This window comes from Botryllus schlosseri, chromosome 13 (genome assembly GCF_051294905.1).
Source record: "Botryllus schlosseri isolate E-star chromosome 13, Bs_hap1, whole genome shotgun sequence".
NCBI lineage: Eukaryota > Metazoa > Chordata > Ascidiacea > Stolidobranchia > Styelidae > Botryllus > Botryllus schlosseri.
In genome coordinates, this window is record NC_137248.1 from 9,657,333 (window position 1) to 9,678,098 (window position 20,766).

At 42.2% G+C, this 20,766-nt stretch overlaps 2 protein-coding genes across 3 annotated transcripts; both read right to left on the reverse strand.

The window, feature by feature from the left end:
• Nucleotides 1–1,111: 1,111 nt before the first annotated feature.
• Nucleotides 1,112–3,334, reverse strand: LOC145453182 (uncharacterized). The gene is made up of 2 exons (XM_080331160.1): nt 1,557–3,334; nt 1,112–1,293 (listed from the first exon to the last, which is right to left on the reverse strand). The coding sequence occupies exons 1-2, from the start codon at nt 1,750–1,752 to the stop codon at nt 1,169–1,171; spliced, it is 321 nt and encodes a 106-aa protein (XP_080187286.1). The 5' UTR covers nt 1,753–3,334; the 3' UTR covers nt 1,112–1,168.
• A 1,790-nt stretch (nt 3,335–5,124) lies between these two features.
• LOC145453180 (uncharacterized) lies at nt 5,125–20,181 on the reverse strand. 2 transcript variants are annotated; one of them, XM_080331157.1, is made up of 15 exons: nt 20,023–20,181; nt 18,079–18,155; nt 17,882–18,012; nt 17,014–17,247; nt 16,795–16,950; nt 15,234–15,360; nt 10,521–10,680; nt 10,337–10,456; nt 9,356–9,472; nt 8,239–8,382; nt 7,791–7,950; nt 7,570–7,718; nt 6,201–6,342; nt 5,961–6,139; nt 5,125–5,759 (listed from the first exon to the last, which is right to left on the reverse strand). In XM_080331157.1, exons 1-15 carry the CDS (start codon nt 20,093–20,095, stop codon nt 5,218–5,220), a joined length of 2,511 nt encoding a protein of 836 aa, XP_080187283.1. In that variant the 5' UTR covers nt 20,096–20,181; the 3' UTR covers nt 5,125–5,217. The 2 variants fall into 2 exon arrangements, with proteins under 2 accessions (XP_080187283.1, XP_080187284.1); XM_080331158.1 differs by lacking the exons at nt 16,795–16,950; nt 17,014–17,247.
• Between the last annotated feature and the right edge of the window lie 585 nt (nt 20,182–20,766).

Consider the following 20,766-nt stretch of genomic DNA (forward strand, 5'->3'; position numbering starts at 1 on the left):
CGCCCATACGTACTAAACTAAAAGACGCACACGATTTCAAATTGGTATTTCTGCACTGGCAATTAATTTTTCTCTGCGAGATGGCATTTTTTGTAGGGTTCTGATTGGACAGGACAGGAACATTTGGCGCCAGCCATTTAGGCGCCTATGGACAATTAAATATATATGTATATCGTATATATATCGAAGTCGGTCAGCATAAAGGCAGTCCTTTTCCGCCAAGGTTTTCTCGTTCTGGCACACTTCTCGGAGTCGCATGTTACATGGCCTGAAACTTCATATGTCTTGGTCCGTCGTGGTGTGATAATGGCTGACGCCGAGATGCCCATTTCTATACCTCATGCGTATTATTTCTTGGACGAAGGGTATCCAATAAGCAAGGAATATGCGACCACGCAATGGCGCACAGCGCGAAATTTTTTTAAAAAGTTGCCTAAATTTTTAAAATAATACTCTATAATTAATGTTAATTCACGAAAAAATTGTTGCAGTTACGGTCATGGACGCCAATGTAGCCATTTCAACGCGCCATCGCCCCCTTCGTCCGTTTTCGCCCCCCTATCGCCCCCTTGGCTATTTTCGCCCCCCTGGACCGACAAATCGCCCCCTGGGGGGCGATATCGCCCACGTTGGGAACCGCTGGCCTACACTAGGGTTGCTCAGAATTGACCGACTTTCAAAATGTCGTGGTTTTCAGTCCGATTCCCATGCCTTATACCATAAAAACATATTCTAGGTACTTTTTTTCGTAATTCATCCCTTGCATCCGTGTGCACATTGAGCTGGAAGAATATCGGCTAAAAATAGGGGATTCCCCTAAAATTTGAGTGTCGCTATTCGGACTAGGCTAGTAAAACGTCATATATAAGCTGGTTTTATGTAGCTATTGCGGTTGGAGTGCTACATAACCTCACTATAGAAAGTATTGTCAGTTCAGAACACCATTTTCATGTACCACAGTGCCTTAGAACTCCTCAAAACTGCCTAAGACTGATAGTCATTTTGTTGGATCACCTGTCCTACACTCCTCAACCCTACCCGAGATTGTTCATCAATTGCCGCGATCACCACGTGCAAGAATACAACTGTAAATGTATCATTCACTCACAGCCACATTATAAACATCACATTGTTCAAAGGAAACGAAACAAAAAGGCAAAGAAACAGATCAACTTGGTAAATAGCCTACTACTTGAATCAGGTCCGGATGAAATGGTTGCTTTAGAGAAATCGGCATATCTGTTTCGTGATCTTCCACGGCTTGTAAGAGGCTCGCTCGCTGTTCTTTGTCATCTGTTTTGAAAGCATCAAAGTCGGTATTCAATTTCACCAAACGCTCTGCTGCGCCGTTAACTATTTCAACGCTACTCACAAATTCTTGAGCAGTCGCGAAATGCGAATCAGTATGCGGATGCCATTCCGAAACTGGAAGACTAAACCAATCATGTTTGACATGTATAGCATTGAATAGAAACCATGATTCCGGTTCAATGTAAGCAACCATACTCATTGACTCAGAGACAGAGTCGGAGATTAGACTCAGAGGTATAGCCTACCTCTGCGAAATTGTTCAAGGATTGGCATTTGCAGCAATTTAGCAGCCATCGCTTCCTTCACTTTGTCAGGAATCTTTGGTTTAGCCGAGAACATTGTTGATACCACCGTTTCCTCGGTGAGATGCCAATGATGTTCTCGCATCTTTTTATATGCCGCATCAGCAACTGTGAAATCGCACAATGAAAAGTCTGTCATGCCATGAAGGAATTTGAGATCAATATACTGTGCTTCACATGCATTACTAGTTTTCAACCAAGCTGGGACATAAAACAGGGCAACTTTCTAATGAACTCTTCAGAATAGCCCATTTGCTCTCTCCACATGAACATTTTTGACAGTACAGCACTTGATTCATCCATCCAGTGCTATTAGTAGCACCAGGCTTGCGAAAACGATTATCAATATATTGGGCAGCTACAATCGCCAAGGTGCCTGTTGCACATTCTCTGTAGTCATTTCTTATCAAGACTTCTTTCTGCTTTCCATTATATGGCTTCATCATTGGAATTATTTCTTGCTTAGCTTCATCAGCTTTGATCGCCAACCAGCTGCATTCATCAAACTGAAGTGTTTTAGAGCTTCTTAATTGATCAATATCTTTCCACTTCTTGGAAGGTATTAAAATCTGTGTTTTCAGGGCCTGTGGTCGCAGATCCAAACACACTTCACTTCCAGACCTCCCCGGATGACTAGTTCATGAATATGATGGCGACACGCAGAAGTAGAAAGTAGAAAACTTTCCTGTTTATCAATTCTTCAAGTAACAGAACCGCACCTTTATTTTTTCCATTGTTTGAGGGTGTTGTGTCAAACACAAGAGCTCTGACATTATTTGTTAAATTATAAAGTTCCAGCAGTTCAAATGACAGATCAGCCTGTGCTTTTCCTGTAGCACTCTCCAGAGTTCGATTGCCAAGAAGTTTGCCTTTCTCAAATGCGTTGGAATACGCAGACTCTATGCCAGCACTGCCAAGGCCTCAAATTTCCCTCCGAAACGACTTTTAGTCAGCTTTGCATCCCAGTGCAATGCAATGTGCTTTGGTGGATCGTTTGCTATTTTTTCAAAAATAGACTCAGAAATTTTAAAACGATTTGCAATGCGTCGTCGATAGGTTCCAGATCTTGAAAGGTGAAAGTCATTAGAGTCACCATCGCAAGCTTTAATCAGTGCTGCAGTTATCATGGTAGCAGCATTATCGCTGACTTTCAAGCGATCAAAAACCTGGCATAGGTCTTTGTCGTTGTATAGGCTTACAGGCGCTTTTAGAGTCACAAATTTAAAGGAATGACCAGATGTCGTCTGTGCCACTTCAAAATCACTGCTGTGGGAAGTGTCAGCTATCTGCGAAGACATAGATGAGCTCTCTGTAAATTCACCTTCGCTACTTGATTCTGGTGCACTCTCTCACACTCATGGTACGTCTTTTTTGTTACATGATTTTCACTTTCAACACGGTATCTTTGCCACCAATCGTTGCTAATCACGGACCCCTTTGATCCTGATAAAATGTTATGTATTCGCGGGAAAGAAGTGTACTTGCTTCAATTGTCGCCATCGCGTCAGGGGCTCCTATGCCTATAGCTTACTCGGCTTGGCTTCAAAGTCGCTTTGTTTTCTTGATACATATTGCTGGCCTGCAGATTCCTTTAGTGACAGCCATTTGTTTTCTGTTTTCACACTGTCTCTAATCTTTCAATGGCATTGACTTGCGTGATGGTCTTTGTGGCAGCCAGGAACCAAAAACGTATTACTTCATCTCCTACGTCCAGGATATGTAACTTTTACTGGTTCATTTTTCGGATATGAATGCTCTCTTAGGTGTAACACATACTGCATAACTTTCCTAACAGTAGGCAGCTTTGATCCCGTAATGTTTCCTCAGATGGCCCAACTACGAAACGTTGTGTCTGCGACCGTGATCTTCTAGTTTTCTTTGATACTATTGCACTAGATGAGAATTTTTTTTCAGACATTTCGCACTAGAGCCAATCCTAGAAAAATAAATATACATCAACTCAATCAAGCAACAAAGATTAGTTGGAAACATTTCAGTTCTCTCAGGTCAAACACATACCGTACTGCACAACTTGTGCAATAATAGCCGGATTAGATCAAGTTATTGATTCTGGAAGATAAATATTCCTAAATTGGAAATACTTCTACCAGTACATTGCTTTCTTAGGAACTAACATAAAAATCTGAGCAACCGATTGGCTGTTTTGCACAGTCACTGGAAAAGACATTTACAAGCTTTGTTCTCTATTCCAGTAGACAGGAAAGAGTATCAGGTCCATTAGATCGAATAATACAATACTGTTACAATACTATAATCACTAATCCTGCGCTAGACTCGCTAACAGCGTGAGTCAAAAAGCCACGGGGCAAGTCCTGCACCTCAATCGTAAACACAGTTCTTCAACAACAAAGCAGCAAAACACCAGACTAATCAATGATTCCCATTTCACTGGCGTGCCTAGCGCGTCAACAACGCTAGCACATACGCTTCACGTCAATGAGAGCACCTGCAATTCCTGTCGAGTCACTCACAACGGGGGAATCCCCTAATTCCGAAGAATTTTTTGGGTGCATGAAAAAACGGCAATGTGCACACGGATGCAGGGGATGAATTACAAAAAAAAGTAGCCAGAATTTGTTTTTAAGGTATAAGGCATGGGAAACGGACTGAAAACCTAGACTTTTTGAAAGTCGGTCAATTCTGAACAACCCTAGCCTACACGGTCAAACATTATTTCTACTCTACACATACGAGTTCGGCACTGCCTGCAGCCTTTATACAGCATTTCAGTCAATAAACGTCTCCTTCATTATTTACAATTGTATTACCATAGTATTTAGTATGGAGTGGGTAGTATTCTACGCGACTTACATAAATAACCCATGATTCATATCGTCTTAGTTTAGAAATGAAATTGAACCTATAGTTTGACAACTGTGGCGAGGTGTAGCTAACATGAATTGCATGTCCAATGTCCATCTGCATCCGCATCTGCATCCAGTAACTTAATCAAACCGCACAAACTGAAAGTAGTTGGTGACTAGAATTTTACTGGAAATCAGAGAATTTGAAATGACTTGACTTGATTGGAGTCACTTTGAAAATTTGGTTGACTTCATTCGATTTGTTTCGAAGTGGCTTGACTTAACTCGAATCAAAATGTGTGATGACTCCATAGTTGACTTATGACTACTATTGCTTGATTCCGACACTGTGCCGGAGTAAAATATTTTAATAGCCACTTATTTTAGATTGACTTAATACATGATATGTATTACAAATTCCTCAACTTCAGGTGATAACTGGACGGATAAAATAATTTGATTGAGTTCTACATAGTTGCTATGGGGTCACGTTTCTTCTGGAATCGTGGAGATCTCAGTTCTGGTCAGTGGTCGACAGAATAATCGGATTCGAAAGTAATAATTGTAATCGCTAAATCGCAACGTATGAATCCACATCCTCATTAAAATCCGAAATGGATGAGATCGCGACCAACCCACCGTCCGCATGTATTGGAATTTCACTTCTGTATATATCCTCATCCTCATTCACTAGCACCACCCATTTATTTACATGGTAATAGATCACCCGAATGTATCAGCGCTCAAGGCTAAGTTTAATCATCACCCGGTTAGTTACTCTACCGAGCAAACAATTTGCACAGTCGAAAAGCGTTCTGCTTCTCTTCAATAGTACCGGGAATCTGGAAGATTAGCTGGCAGGGGTCAATGGGCGCGTTTTGTGACGTAATAGGTTGTGTGATTTTGGTAGTACGTGGCGTTGTCAGTCGGGCGACAGTTCTGGGTGCAGTTGGCAGCGGCGTAATTGGCGGAGTGAATAGAACTGCTGTCGTTGTTGGTGCAGTTGGCAGCGGCGTAATTGGCGGAGTGAATAGAACTGCTGTAGTTGTTGGTGCAGTTGGTAGCGGCGTCGTTGTCGCAGAAGCTGGAATAATTGGTGCTGTGGGCGGAGGATTGGTTGAGCGAGACGTTTCCGTAGAAGCTATTTCAGTTCTTATAGTTTTGGTTTCAGTCAATGCAGCTTTCGTGCTGCTGGGCTCAGCTGAGGTTGTTATTGGTCCAACACTTAGCCCGGGCCGTGTCGAAGTACTGATTGGCTGCGTGGGATTTGTGACGGGGCTCGTTGGAGACTGCGACGGTGTTGGTCGACACTTTCGATTACCTGAAAGATAAATTGTATAGCGTAGACTTTCAGCTAGGTTTACGACGAATCGGTTTGACGGAATGCTTCTCTTTGTAACTCACCGGCTTTCGTATCAGATGGTTAGAAAGATGAAGGCAGGTATTGTATTTGCGTCCTTCAGTTTTATTCCAAAATTGCCACAACGGGCGAATAGAATTAAAATGGAGAAACGATAAATACCTTGGTCGAATGACGACTTTGGACGACCATAATACGATATCATTGTTGGATGGAAAAACATATCCCTGCCATACTTCTTGACATAACGTAGGCCTGACTTGCCGAATTTCCATTTTAACCGAAGCAGAGAAGGCCAACGGCGATCCACGATGAACATCAGTCCCTTTGCGAAGGCCAAGCTGAATACAGTGGTTTGCGGATCGTTTGTAACTATGCGCTTTTATTAGCTGCAAAGCTCACTCTTGTATTGAAGTAATGTGATCAACGTATTTCGTCAAATCCTCGCTGTATTTGACGATATCTTTTGAGTCCGACGGCATGGCTTCCAACTCGAGAGTTGTGATTACACCAGACGACTTTGTGGCTACGGTTAACGTGTTCGCTGAAATGTCAGTTATATTTATTTCATGTTTTATCCATCTAGTTATTTGGTAACATCGGACATCGGTTTATGTTACGCACTGGAGTCTATTCCTGGCCACAGACATGAAAGGCATGCGAGCCAACTGCATTTAAAACCCGATGTTTGAACTGGATAACGATCACTAATACAGAATCTCGGTTATACCGAATGATGACAGGACTTAAAGCGTGACGCAATCGAATTTTTGGTCCATCACTCTAAGGAACTGATGATATTTCTCGATTATGGCGTACCATGAAAAGTTAATTTGCATTGCTTGTGATATTGAGCCAGGGGAGGGCAAACTTTTTGGATCGCTGGGCGCATTCAACATCTGAATTCATTCGCGGGCCGCACCATAGTAAATAGAGATTAATAGCCACAACGCAATATTTTTATTCAATTATATAGTGACCGAGGAAATATGGAGATTATATAAATGTATATTGAAAACGGTCTAAATAAACGCGTCAGAAATATTGACAAGATCTCATAAGCTGCTTGTCCACGTCACCAATTTGTCAAAATTAGCGATGAATGTCCCTTGTGCCGATTCTTGCAACAGGATGGGGATTTCAATCTGTGGGCAACGATCTGTTCATAGATGCGCTGATGCATCATAACCATGTTACCTTCAAGTGCGTTTCTACAATAAATTGATAATATAATTATAAAATACTTCTACGCATATCGAGGGCGAATCTACTTAACACGCGCATGAATCAGTTTTTCCAAGTACAACACTTAATATATTTAGATTTTTAGTACGCATTTCATCAATATTTCTGTTGACGGTTTCGGGGCAGCACAAAACGGTGTTGCGGACATCATTCGGCCCGCGGGCCGTAGTTTGTGACGTTACTCGGCTGCTGCGAATATGGTTAGTGTTATTCACGGTCGACGCGAGCAGTGTGAAGAATTCTGTGACCCATTTCGCATGACTATAATGACTATATGTTTGGAAGTCTGCAACATGAACTTTTATTTCATTGGTCACTGAAAAGTGCAGTATATTGGGGAGAATTATTTGGATTACGTACGTGTATATTTTCAAAACCTACGTGGCTGTGAACAGAGGAAGAAGCGTATACTTGTTATTCAAAGTAGACCGCCTCCATAACATGCAAATGTCAAGATTGTAATATGTTCGGTTCGTAGCCGTTCGAGTCGTTCGAAGACACAAATCACCCCGTTCTAGCAACTTACTGAGCTCTTTGGTATAGTCATAGTCTATAGCAATTGCGTGAAGCTCTTGTGGAGTGCGGTAAAGTTCTTTCAATTCGTTGTTTTTGTAATCCAATTGCATGACTATGCCAGTGTCCAGGAGTTCGTCGTATTGCGTCCAATAGACAGTTCTAGATAATCGATGAAGCGACATTTTGTTTCAACAATAAGTATAACATGACCAAACCGACATTTTCGCTTACCTTGTGTTCGATTCAAGTGCGAATCGGCGTATTCTTATACTCCCTCTGTCTCTCTTGTATACTACTGAGGGAGACTCCTTGGTAATTTGCCACTTGTATATTGCGGATTCGGAGTTCCAATAGAGTACCTTTTTGCAAGGATCCACTTGCATGTATTCAACTACAGTTCACGGAAAACATGAAGTTTATAACGAGTTCCATAGCCGAATGCTATGGTACGTACAGTATAGTGGGCAGATGTGCCTGTAGTTGCAAATGCTAACATTCAAATTTCTTCTGGCGGCAGATTTAGTTAATGATAAGGACAATATGGATTTCAATTACCCCATTTAAAATAATAACCTGTCAAGGCGGTGACGAAGTTCAAGATCTGTCAACACATCTCTTTATTGCTGGCATATCAGCATGCTGTGGATATGCTGGTTCCAAATAGATAAAGCTTTGTTACCTCCGTTGCCGCCGTCGGCGTCGACGACGAACGGAACCTGTATCTTGTTCCACACCGTAAAAGCACCATTTCTCGCATCATAATACAAAACGTCTCCGCTAAATTCATCTATTGCAAACGCGGTGATATCTGCAGGAGTCGTCCCTAAGACAGAGAGACAGCGGTCAAGCATTCTGCATAAACATTCTGCAAAACCGTACATAAGAACATCGGTGAACAAGCTGAATGAAAAAGACGAGCCTTTCCGTGCTATTGCGTATGATTGTGAATTATCATCCATCCCTGCGCTTTAATCGTTACCGCAATAATGATTTGCGAATGATAATCGGGAAATACAATAATGCAGCCTTAAAGGCCGTTGTAATCAGTAAGCTCAATGCCACTCAAGGACCCATTGTGTTCGCATACCAGACGAATTACTGATGCGCACTTTCAGATTAGTACCGTAATTAGTATTAATTCTTTTCAATGCATTGCAGTGCACTGCGTTCGATTACGTAAATGCATCATGATTTGTCAAATATTGTTGCAATGCAACCCGTGATTCTCAGGGGCACAGATTATAAATTAATTCGATTCGTTTGCAGGGGAGCGTTCTCTATTCCATTAAACTTAATAGCCGCCGAACGGACTGGTAACGAGTACACAAATATCGAATTCAAAAAAATTGCGTATTTGGTAGAAAGCGTATTTCTATGCGCTGATAAATGCTCTTGCTACCGTTGCACTTGAATATTAGCACCATTTCGCGACTAAATTCACTGCATGACTCGGCATTATTCAATAAAATGCGTTCTCGTGTGTCTATGACGTCACCAATCCGGAGTGATTGGTCACAAAATGGCTGTTCGGCACTTGCAGTTAAATGTGAGACAATGTGGGACCCCACCGATTTGGAAACGTCGATATTGATGGCTAAAATGCAACTGCGCCGTCGCTACCACTTTTCGCCGTCTACATATGTGTTAATTATACGTAGACATATGCTTTTATCCAATGCACATGATAAGTACCCGTTCACAGATTTCCGCGGATTTGGCGTGAAGTCCAACCCTTCTCTCTGCTTGTCGGTTTCTGTTCTGATCTATGTGTTAGTTGGAGGAAGGTCAATTCATACCTTGTGTCGGATAGGCCTTCATTGACACCTTTTTCTTGCCGTCATCCGACAAGCTGACTTGATACAAACGCCCTTTTCCCTTGTCAAGGACTATGAAATAGTCTTCTTTCATCCGTTCTGTATGGTAAGTTATATATAGTCATATGGTCACTATGGAAGTGTGCAGAGAGAAGGAGAGAGAGTGTCTTTATTTTCATCCAACCAAAATACCTACCAACAAACGGCAATGATGGTGGTACAGAAAATATGCATGCGCAGTAGTCGGCATTGATAGGAATGATTGGGGGTCAACTAGTCTAATCACCCGCATCTGACAGGTACACTTGACTCTACAGTCTGACTTTAAAAAATGTTAGTTGAACGCGGAAAATAAAACGAAAAATCAAAATATGGTAGCAAATGATCAATGAAGCAATGTCTGGGCGAGGTAGGGAAACAGTGTTAGTGTATAACGACAAGAGGTGATTAAGTAGGTCTTCTTCGAATGTATTGTAAGGCAATTCACGGATATGTCGAGGTAATGCATTCCAGATGATAGGTCCCGAGTAGTCGACAGATCTCTTAGTTAGGTTGCCATTGGGTGGGGGTAAGTAGCTTAGATGTTTCCCTTTGACGAGGATCTTGTGTAATGGGAGTGGATATTTTAGCAGGTGTTAAAAAGTCATCAAAGACAGGAGGCAAACTATGGGGAAAATATTTGTTAATAACTTGATACTTCGAAGCGATATAGTTCGTCAACTCGTAAAGTTGATGGTTACGGTAGCAAAGTGATAATTTGGTACGTAACGGTACAGTGTGCAGTACACGGCTCTGACAATTTCATTGTATATATAAGCTTTCTTTTCCTATGTTACTCTTAACAGTATACCATTGGTTTACTGTGATTATGATATTGCACGATTTCATCCGCGACTGAACCCAGAATGATGTAGTGTAGTGGATGTGTCGTGGGTGAAATTCGGCAATCTAGTACATGGCTACCTGTGACACATCTCCTGTTCTTGACAAGACGATACCCAATGTGACAGCTACAGGTGCTTCTTCCTCTGGAGGAAGCCAGGCAAATGTGTTTACAATTCTTTTTCACGCACTCGTTAGGAACTAAATGAAATGCAAATTAGAAGGATTAGAAATGAAGTATGTTCGAGCATAACGCGTGCCTTACTTGAGCTGGCGTTTCTTTCGTCTTGATAATAACTTGCGACGTCTCGAGGCTGCAATTCTGAGTTGACGGAGCTGGTAAGTTTTTTTGATTGGCTTCCGTCAATATGTAGCTTGTAGAGTGATTTCGCTCGCTTCTGAGCGTCCGTTACGATGAATACGTCCTGGAACATGAAGGATATCGGTTAGCAGGTTATCACTGAATTTGTCAGAGCATTTATTTATAATTGACGGGTCCGAGAGTATGTAGCGTAAATATTTCACATCTTTACTGATATCATATGTCGTATTCCATGCAGGGCCGTAACTGCCGCACCCCAAACCCCCCAATTGGGGGGGGGCGAGCTCGAAGGGGGCCCCAAAATTTTTGGTGAATTAGCATAAATTATAGAGTATTTTTTGAAACTTTATGCAACATTTTCACAAATTTTTCGCGAAGCGCGCGATTTCAAGTTGCCAAATGTTATGATTATTGGGTACTCTTACTCCAGTGAAAAATACACAAGATTTATAGAAATGGGCATATCGGCGTTGGCCATTACCGCGCCGCGACGCACCAAGACATATACAGTTTTAGGCCATGTAACACGCGACTCCAAGAAGTGTGCCAGAACGATCGGCAGCGAGAAACCTTGGAACAAAAGGACTGCCCTTATGGTGACCGAAAACTTCGTTATATAGGCTATAGGCTACGAAATACATATAGGTTTATTTGTCCATAGTCGCCTAAATGACTGGCGTCGAATGTTCCTGTCTTGGTAATCTGAACCTCATAGGACAGATACCATCCCGCAGCGTCAGAAGATGTTTAATTATTATTTACGGGCTCTACAGTTTCAAAGACATCTCACTCAGCTCTACCTGTAAATCTGATTTCGTGAGTAGAGAGGACAAGAAATTGATAGCAATATATATGCAATTCCCGATCTTATTGACCGATTTTATCATCAATTATCAAAAATTTTCGCGCGTGGCGCTGGCTAACTGAAATGTACAACTGTAATTACGTGACAAACGCGAACAACGTGATTGGGGGGTCGGTTTATCACCCTATGTGAGCCCAAGACTCAAGTTTTTTAGGGGCCTGACGAAGTGTTGTTTCGTTCCTGCCAACGGGTATACACCCGGAGACATAGGCGCCGACTTTTATTTTTTTACGAGGTGGCGAAGTCTTGTGACATCATAATTGTTCAATATCGATGACGTCATCGTTGCACTAAAACGCACTTTACTACATGCCGCTGGTGTACGTGCAGTGTTAAACCATTCGTGTAATACCGGCCCTGCACTCATTAATATCAAACCATGCAGTCGAGTTAGTAAATGGAATCTTAAAACGGTATGATCATTCGAAAGTGTAACTGCGGCCAGCGCTGCCAGTCCGTCCCACGGATTGCATCAAACAAAAATCAGAATTTACGTCACTGAGAATCTGGAATTGCATCAATGTTATTCAGCGCAACGCGCCGTCTACGCACTGGCCTGCCAAGTAACACGCGACAACTGTCGAATATATCAAACAGACAATAATGATGATTACAAACGCGAAAGCGCGTACCCAATCAGTAATTGTATCTTGCGGTTTCTTGGCTTGCTTCGCGTTGACCAACTCGCATCGTGGCAATTATTTGAAGATTAAAAGAGCGATTTGGGCGGCATTGGTGCATTTGCCGATTTAAGTTCGAAAAGCATTTCGGGAGTACATCGGTCAATTCGTAAATTCAATTTGCATGCCGACAGCCGCCAACACATACCAATTGAATTACGTGTTGACGGCTGCACAAATTTCCTTCTAATTCAAATATGGATAATGACAAACGAGAAAGCGTGTATTCTAATCAGTATCGCCACGAATGGGTTTTGAGTCTGACACCATATTGAGTAGCTTTCGTCGCGACAATTGTTTTCTCATTATATCGGTATTGAAGCCAGGCGCGTAGCCAGCCGAAAAATAAGGAAGGGGTTTTAAAATAAAAGGGCGGGGTTTCGATGTTTTGCGAATTTACTAATATAGCGTCAATTCATTAGGGTTAAGTACATGCGTAAATGACGAATATACATTATACAATCTCCTCGTGTTCGCGATTATACGCGTTTGATAAGCTTGTCCACGAGTCCGGAAGTGCTGTTAATTAGCGACTCCCTGATCTGTCGTCAACAATTAAATACCCGCGCTTATCAAAGCGTCGAGCAATTAAATACGCGCTCATCAACGCGTCTTACGCAGCCTCGTCGACTATTTGCGCAAGTCGAAATGTCCGAGTTTTTAGGGAATATGTGCCATATTGACGCCGAGTTCCCGTGCTTCAAACCTGTCCTCTTTTATAAGTCAAGTTGATACACATATTCTGATATTTATGTTTAAGTATTAGCGGAAATATATTACGCACGCATCGCACATGTTTTCGGACATTCGATGTATTTCAGTTTCGCGATGTCACTCTTTAATCACAATCGCTAATCAGCATACAATCAACGGCATGGTGTCCAAGCCATCGAGAGATAGAAGCCAAACCATGCTAGGCCCGAGACGCGATAGTTAGGCTAGCGATGGAGTCAGGCTAGCGATGATCTATTGATATATCTTTCGTATTAGGCCTATCGCAGATGCGATCTTGTAGGTCAACCGATGATATCGTGCGCTTATCAATGCGTCGAACAATTAAGTACGCGCGCTTAGCAATGATATCTTTGGGTGGCGAGATAGCGCAGTATTCTGCGGCTGCAACACCAATGGGTACGAGTTCGAGTCCGACCGAGGTCGACTTCCGAATTTCGATACCTAAGTGTTGGAGGTTTACCTAGGCTCCTCCTCGCCACCTCATCCGCGTCAGCGGTGTCTTACAAAAAGCCTAGAGGTGGGCCGTGCTATAAGTTGGCAGTTACGGAAAATAAGAAGAATATCGGTCTGGTGTAAATGACCATAGTAGTCGACAAACACCATGAATACCCCAAAACAAACAAACAAATGATATCTTTCACACCAGGCCTATTGACGATGGTATTGTGTAGACCAGCGATGATATCGTGCACACCAGGCCGAAGCCGCCAATGCAGATGTGATTGCGCTTGCGCAGGCAAGCGATGATATAGTGTGAACTGGGCCTACCGCAGATGCTATTGTTCCAGCCTGCGGAACCATGCTTGTTCGAGACGCGATAAATCAGGCTAGCGACGATTGTCACGCGCACGGGAATGAATGACCTAATTTCGTGACCATCTCAACGGGAGATCATAACAGATTCTTCTCGCTAATTGGCAACACGTTTCTCGCTAATCAGCCGCGCGGAACACTGATAACACAATTATTGAATTGCAACTGGTTATTAGAGTTGGAATAATCATTTCAAAATGACGGGGTTTCGCGTTTCAAATAGGGAAGCTCGACCCCCGAAACCACCGTGGCTACAAGCATGGCACAGGCGCGTATCGAAATCGAAGACGTCTCTAACGAGGTCGCATTAATTCGCCTGATTACTAGGTCACAAATCACTTGGGCGTTTGAGCATTTTGTACGAGGTGGCCGCCACCTCGTAAATATGGTCACGAGGTGGCTGCGCCACCTCGTAACCTCGTAAGTCGGCGCCTATGCCCGGAGATGTTCAATTATTATTGAGGGGTCCTACCTTTTCAAGTACACTTTACTCAGCTCTACCGGTAAATCAGATTACGGGAGCAGAGAGAGGATAAAAATTGATAGCAATATATAAGTAATACCGACCATATTGACAGATTCAGTCATGAATTATAGAAATTTCTCGCGCTTCGCGTGATTAAGCAAGCAAAGCTGACTCACTAAACGGACACCCCATGTATAAACAGCGTCATATTGACGTATTTCAGTCGTGAATTACAAAATTTTCTCGCGCTTCGCGCGATTAGGCAAGTAAAACAGACTCGCTAAACGGACAACCAATGAACAAACAGCGTATAGTCGGAAGGGGGTCTTGGGGGCGAAGCCCCCCAGAAGTTAGGTTTACCACCCTATGGGGGGCCCGAGACCAACGTTTTGGGGGGGGGGCTGACGAAGTGCTGTTACGGCCCTGATTCCATGACAGGAGTCTGACAACGGTACGTGATCTTAATACAGGGACGGGCAACATACGGCCCGCGGGCCGGAACACCGATCCGCGACGGGATTTCGAGCGGCCCGCTAGCAGTTTCCAGTCATACAATAGAATAAGGCCCGAGGCCACAGTTTGCAGCAATCCCCCACTACTAGCTGTTACCATCGCTGGTTTTGGAGATGAAATGGGAAGATACAGAACATCTTCAACCCAGAAATTGCGAATGGCTTTCTGATCTGGCGTTTTAAATTTGATCTCTTCGAACACATGAACGAATTTAACACCAGACTTCAAGGGAATATAATGGCATTGAAATATATTGGTGGACCGTCCGGAAAGTTAACGAAGCCCGGCACCGGTCTACGGACCTGAGATCGATTTAGCGCTGGAATAAACGACGATTGAGTGACTGAACGTTCGTCTCGATTATCCGTTAGATGGCGCTATATAGACGAAATCGGACAGAAAATATTGATGTAATCCGAGCAGAACTTGAGCAAGGGATGTCTTGTAGTTTATCAAATGAATGAAATTTATGTAAGTATCGCGAATAGTGGATTGTGATGCACCTTCTGTACACGCAATCGCGAGTCGCATCTGCTCAGTGCTCATGTTAAAATCATGCATTGTCTCGGTATAGTAGCCGTCACCTGATAACGTGAAATGCCGGAAAATATGCTCGACTTTGATGAATACAATATTTCACGAGACCGCCCATTCATGTCGCTGGATTGGACAACACCCTCATCGTCCAAACTTCGATCCACCCACATCAGTCTGCAAGAGATCAAATTTTGTAATAAATGAAAGCTGTAGAAATGTTCGATGGCTCATATCTCCAGGTTGTGAACATTGTTTGTTTTAAGGTATTCGTGGTGATTCTATTCAGACCAATTTTCTTCATCTTTATTCCGTAGCTGCCGACTTGTAGCACGGTCCACTTCTAGGGTTTTATAAGACACCGCTTACACGGATGAGTTGGCGAGGAGGAGCCTAGACAAACCACCAACACATAGGTAGGAATTCTGGAGTCGACCGCGGTCGTACTCGAACCCGCAACGCATTGGTGTTGCAGTTGTGGATTACCGTGACGGAGTGCCCAACATTGTTTTGGAAATACTGAATGATTTCCATATAGCTTAATTGATGGGGCCCAATTAATTTCGCGATGAATTTTCATAAAGGTCTGAACGTAGGACGTGATATTACTGTTGTTTAGATGTTCTGCCATGCTCGAGTTGAAATTGATTAATGCTATACTTGACATAATGTAAATCCTTGAATTTCGGACGATGAATGGGGCAGAGACGACAAAATCCAAATCTCTTCTTGGGGGCGCTGGCAACAAGGTTAAGAAACACTGCTCTAATTGAACATGAACATGTTGCTGTTTTCTATTTCCAACATTTTCATCAGTTAGTCTTTAGCGCAGGGACAGCCAACGTTTGACCAAAGGGCCACATGTGGTTTACGAACCGTTGCGCTGGCCACCTGAATGATATGATGACCATTTTTAGTCGTGCTGTAGATGTTTAGGCATCGGATTTGAATAAAATAGTATTTTCGGTGGGCGCACCTATAATGAATAATTACAACATTTGTCACCGTAAATACTATTTTATTGATAATCCAAATTTATCGACGGCAATAACTCCGCTTCCACTTGTTGGAATTAAACCAAATTTGCTGAGCATCGTTTCTATAGACAACCTAACACTATCATGGGGTGAACAGAAAAATTTGAAATTTTTGTTAATTTATTTTTATATAATAAATAGAAACTTTGTTCTCCTGTAGCAATGCGGCTACTGGCTGGAATTGAACCAAATTTGGTGTGTAGGCTTAAATTAGATAACCTAACAATTTTATCAAGTAGCCAGTACAATTTGAGAAAAAAAGTCATTTATGAAGACCCCTACTGTATATGGCGTCGCCAATATAGCATGCGGTCGAATGTGTTAATTTGAATGTGCTGCTTGGTTTGCCGCCATATACTTGAACGATAAATTGATTATAAATCACCAGGTAGAATTCGTTACGTGAGAAAGTTGATTCAAACGCGATATGTTTATGTTATGACGAAATTGTGTCGCGGGCCATGAAACAAACTATGGTTGCAGGCTCCCCGCTGCAGGATTAGACCAACATTCCTAGTGCACAATACTTGTAGGGTAACTACCCGAAATTCCTGCGTACTGCAGAGACACTCACCGATCCCCTTGATAGTCTACTGTAATTCCAGAAACAGCGACAACTTCAGGAAAAGCCAACACAACCTTTTCTCGTTTGCCGTCAAGATCGCATTTGACGATCTGCGACAGGTGGAGGGTTTGTAGAGTCAAAAAGTGTTTCGAAAAGATCAGTCTCCTGCGACACAATGAACCGAGAACTATATCATCATTTAAATATATAAATAGATGTTTGGTTTACCGTTTAGTGCTGTGTATCGCCAACGCGTGCGGTTTCAAGAGTCCAGCCTGTTTCACGCGTGTGACATATCGGTATGTTCTGTCCATGGCGAATATGGCGTTTAGTCTTGTGTCGGTCCAGTACAACACATTGGTCACTTCGTCGTACGCGAGATTTTCTAATCCTGAAGTCACGTACTTCGCTACAGCTTTGGTACCTCCAGATTTGGCATCATATTCGTACAGCGTTTCGCGCCTGGAAGTTATGAATCCATACATTCGTGCACACAAGGCGAAAATTTGGGGAGGAAGGGGGTATACTAAATATTCGGCAACAATCTTATTCGTTTTGGCTTGATAAAAATAATAATGTCACACTTCAAAATCTAAAGTTGTGGGCAATAAGAGTAACATTAGACCCCGTGACTACTTCGTTCCATGTAGGTTACATTTGGACAGTGATGCTACTGTACAAGCGGTAACACATTCTTCGGCGGTCAAAACCTTGATATTCAAAAAGTTTTTACCCACGCGTATGGCGGGAAACATGCATTGGATATTTGACAGCCTTGCCGGGGACATTCAGCTCTCTCTCTCTCTCTCTCTCTCTCTCTCTCTCTCTCTCTCGAGAGAGAGATGTCAATATATACGTGGTCTGCACTTAGATCCACTCTATTGTGTGAGCATGTATTTTTGTGCATGAATTATATTCCTAGTCCTAGTGTTTTACATAAAGTCTCTCTCTAAATATAGTTACCAATATAAAACCCAACACGCAAAAATGTTCGCCGGCACGGGAGACGTCGATATTTTGACTTCGTCGCTCTACATACGAAATTTTGCCTGCTCCTGTATAGCCCAAAACTGTCGCTAAGGTACTTCTTACGTACTCGAACTCGTTCCAAAATACTTTTTGCGCCATATAGTTTGCAGTCATGCCCCAAAACGCAGCGCCGTTATCGCCCGATATCCAGTCGGTTATATTGTAGCTTTGTCGAATTTGTTCAAAATCATCTCCAGGCTGAATGGAACATTATACTGCGGGTCAAAGCTACTACGTTGATAATTAGGCAGTAAGTGGTGTTACCCGAATAAGCTTCAAGTAACTACGTCTTTCTACTTCGTCGTACATGTTCACAATGACTGTATCTGCTTGCAAACGACCTGTAATACGTATAATATAGTGCGATTCATTGCTTCATTGGTGGATTCTAGTTCGCATGCAGAAAACTATGAAGCAACGTGTCACACTGTCACATACGTATACATCGATCTGACGACGACGTAATGGTTATAACTTGACCGTCTTTTTCCCGTAATCGGTATTTGTACGCATTCCATGTTTATCGTGGCCCTGAGTACGATCAAAGCTTTGGCTCAAAATCATATTCCGATATACACATTGGTAGCCCTAAATACGTGAGTATACACTTTTACTTCTCAATTGGATTCGCCCTGTAATGATCTCTACGCATATCAATTACCCTGATTATAAGTTTAGTGAGGGATTCGCTTCATAATCAGGGATTAGGACTCGAGTCGAGTCAGTTAGTGATCGTCAAGGTGATTGTTTTTGAAAGTTCAAATATGTACCCTCTTTTTGCGACCTTAAAAATATCATGCCGGTTTCTACACCTCATTAAAGATTATTTATTTATCATTTTGTTGACCATACCTATTTAATTGCACTTTGTGACAATGATATCGGTTGATTAAGACTTCACAGAAATGTCATTTCCACTAATGTGCACAAGCACAGCTTTGCACTACATATTTCGTATGCCACGATACGCGCAATCGATCTTTACAGTATTCCACAGTACCGAAACTACCATTCTAATTGCTAAATTTAAAGGCAAGAAGAGTATAGTTGTAGTACTCGCAAAAATCATCGATTACAACTTGACTCGCATCATTAGAATTCATACTCGATCCACATATCGAAGGGAAGCTATACGGGAATCATCGGATTGCTGGGGTTTTGATTGACAGCTACCTCTGACGCTCTCAATTAAGTTGCACAAGTAAATGACACGTTCAGACATCCCCTTGGCAGCGATGTCGCATGCAAGTGAGCGTGTGCCGTGCAGCATGGGCAATGTACATTAAACAAAGATATTTTGCAGTACCGTTAATACGATGTTTTTTGGTTATACAAAGCATATTAAATTCGATTTGGACGTAAATATAATAGGCGCTGATATACGAACTGGGCCCGATTCCATTTTGCCGGTCATCAATTGGATGCTATGCTATAGTAGGATTACCACACGTCCTCTTTTAAGAGGATTTGTCCTTTTTTTTACTTTTTTTAAAAGTGTCCTCGAAGGTCGCCCAAATGTCCTCTTTTTTCAGAATTTGTCCTCTTTTGGTTAAATATAGGTTATAATTCGACTGAGATATAGGACATCAGTACTCTAGTAACATTCCGGTGGTTATTTCGGGAGTTGAGCCGGAAAGTTGTCCTTTTTTTAGTCAACCAATGGAGAAGTCAACAAAAGTGTTTATCTCTGGACTGACCTATTTTTTAGTCAGCCAACCACAAAGTTGGGAAAAATTTACCAGCATTTTTCCGGATTTTACTCCAGTAAGTCTGAATATTTTGAAAAAGTGACTTTGTTTCAGATTTCCAAAATATTTAAACCCTATGTTATAGTATACCATACATCTTAGCTATTTAGGTGTAAGCGTTCCCAGAACAGCGGCATAGTCAAAAATCAAGTTCGCGTCGGCAGAAACTTTCAGCAAAAACTGCTTTCCGTGTTCATTTGCAGATCACGGTGACGTCAAAAACTGAAAAACATTCCCCAATGTTGGGCAAGCTTGGCTCGGAGGCAGAAATCGCTGTCACAGCTCTACTAAGAAGCATGATGACTGGTAGATTCTTGAACTATTGCGATATCCTTCGCATGAACCCGTAGGCTACCCGTATATAGGGTTCTATATGTATACATTGCTATCAGATTAGCTGTAATAGCAACAAGTACACTGTTTAATACTATGCTTAGTGGTCGATGAATCCTGAACCTACCGCTGATTTGAAGTCCATGTAAAGATTCCGCGAGACAAAGCATCAGCAGAACGATGCACCATACTTCCTTCATTCTTCGCACCTTGTTGTTGGCATTCAGCAGCGACTATATGATATCAACCACTGAACTGGGAATATTCAACATATGACCTCGGGATAGAGTTTTCGTAGACGCCGCAAATGAAAGATTGAAAGTATGCAAAAGCCATCGATTCTATTCAATTCTTACGCTCGCTGCGTTTGCGACATAGACCAAATGAATTTCATTTGTCCGCATCGAAGACGTAGGCTTTCAAGCTGAGGGTTGTAGTAAACCATGCTGCGTTCAGACCTCAAAAGACATTGCCCAGTTACGTAACTCTGACAAATGACAATTGATATAAATAACCATTTGGCAAGGACATTCAACGAGACAACGTAATTTCTGCATGAAACGCTAGGCTTTGAGTTAATAATTCAAACGTTATCTAAAATTTTCCGCCTTGAGATATGATCTTACAATTATTCTCAGTAATATATGTCAAAGCAATACGCAACGAGGAATGTTGGTTCTGATATATTTTGTCGCATCAGAGCCAACGATGTACCAAACTGTTAATGTAAATCCTCACACTTTGACGTGTAGAGCGTTGCATGTCAGTCGAATTTAAATATTTATTGATTTGCATAAATACGAATATATCCAGCTGCGGATATTCGTCTATAATAGACTATGAATATCACACGCCTTTTATTGCAAGCGAT

What these genes read in the sequence shown, in the direction of transcription:
- LOC145453180 (XM_080331157.1), bottom strand. Translation starts at nt 20,095, where the DNA reads ATGAAGGAAGTATGGTGCATCGTTCTGCTGATGCTTTGTCTCGCGGAA. An exon ending in ACATGGACTTCAAATCAGCG is followed by an intron (nt 18,156 to 20,022) that starts GTAGGTTCAGGA and finishes TACGTATTACAG; the next exon opens with GTCGTTTGCAAGCAGATACA. An exon ending in GTAGACTATCAAGGGGATCG is followed by an intron (nt 15,361 to 16,794) that starts GTGAGTGTCTCT and finishes GATCTCTTGCAG; the next exon opens with ACTGATGTGGGTGGATCGAA.
- LOC145453182 (XM_080331160.1), bottom strand. Translation starts at nt 1,752, where the DNA reads ATGACAGACTTTTCATTGTGCGATTTCACAGTTGCTGATGCGGCATAT. An exon ending in CCTTGAACAATTTCGCAGAG is followed by an intron (nt 1,294 to 1,556) that starts GTAGGCTATACC and finishes CTTTCAAAACAG; the next exon opens with ATGACAAAGAACAGCGAGCG.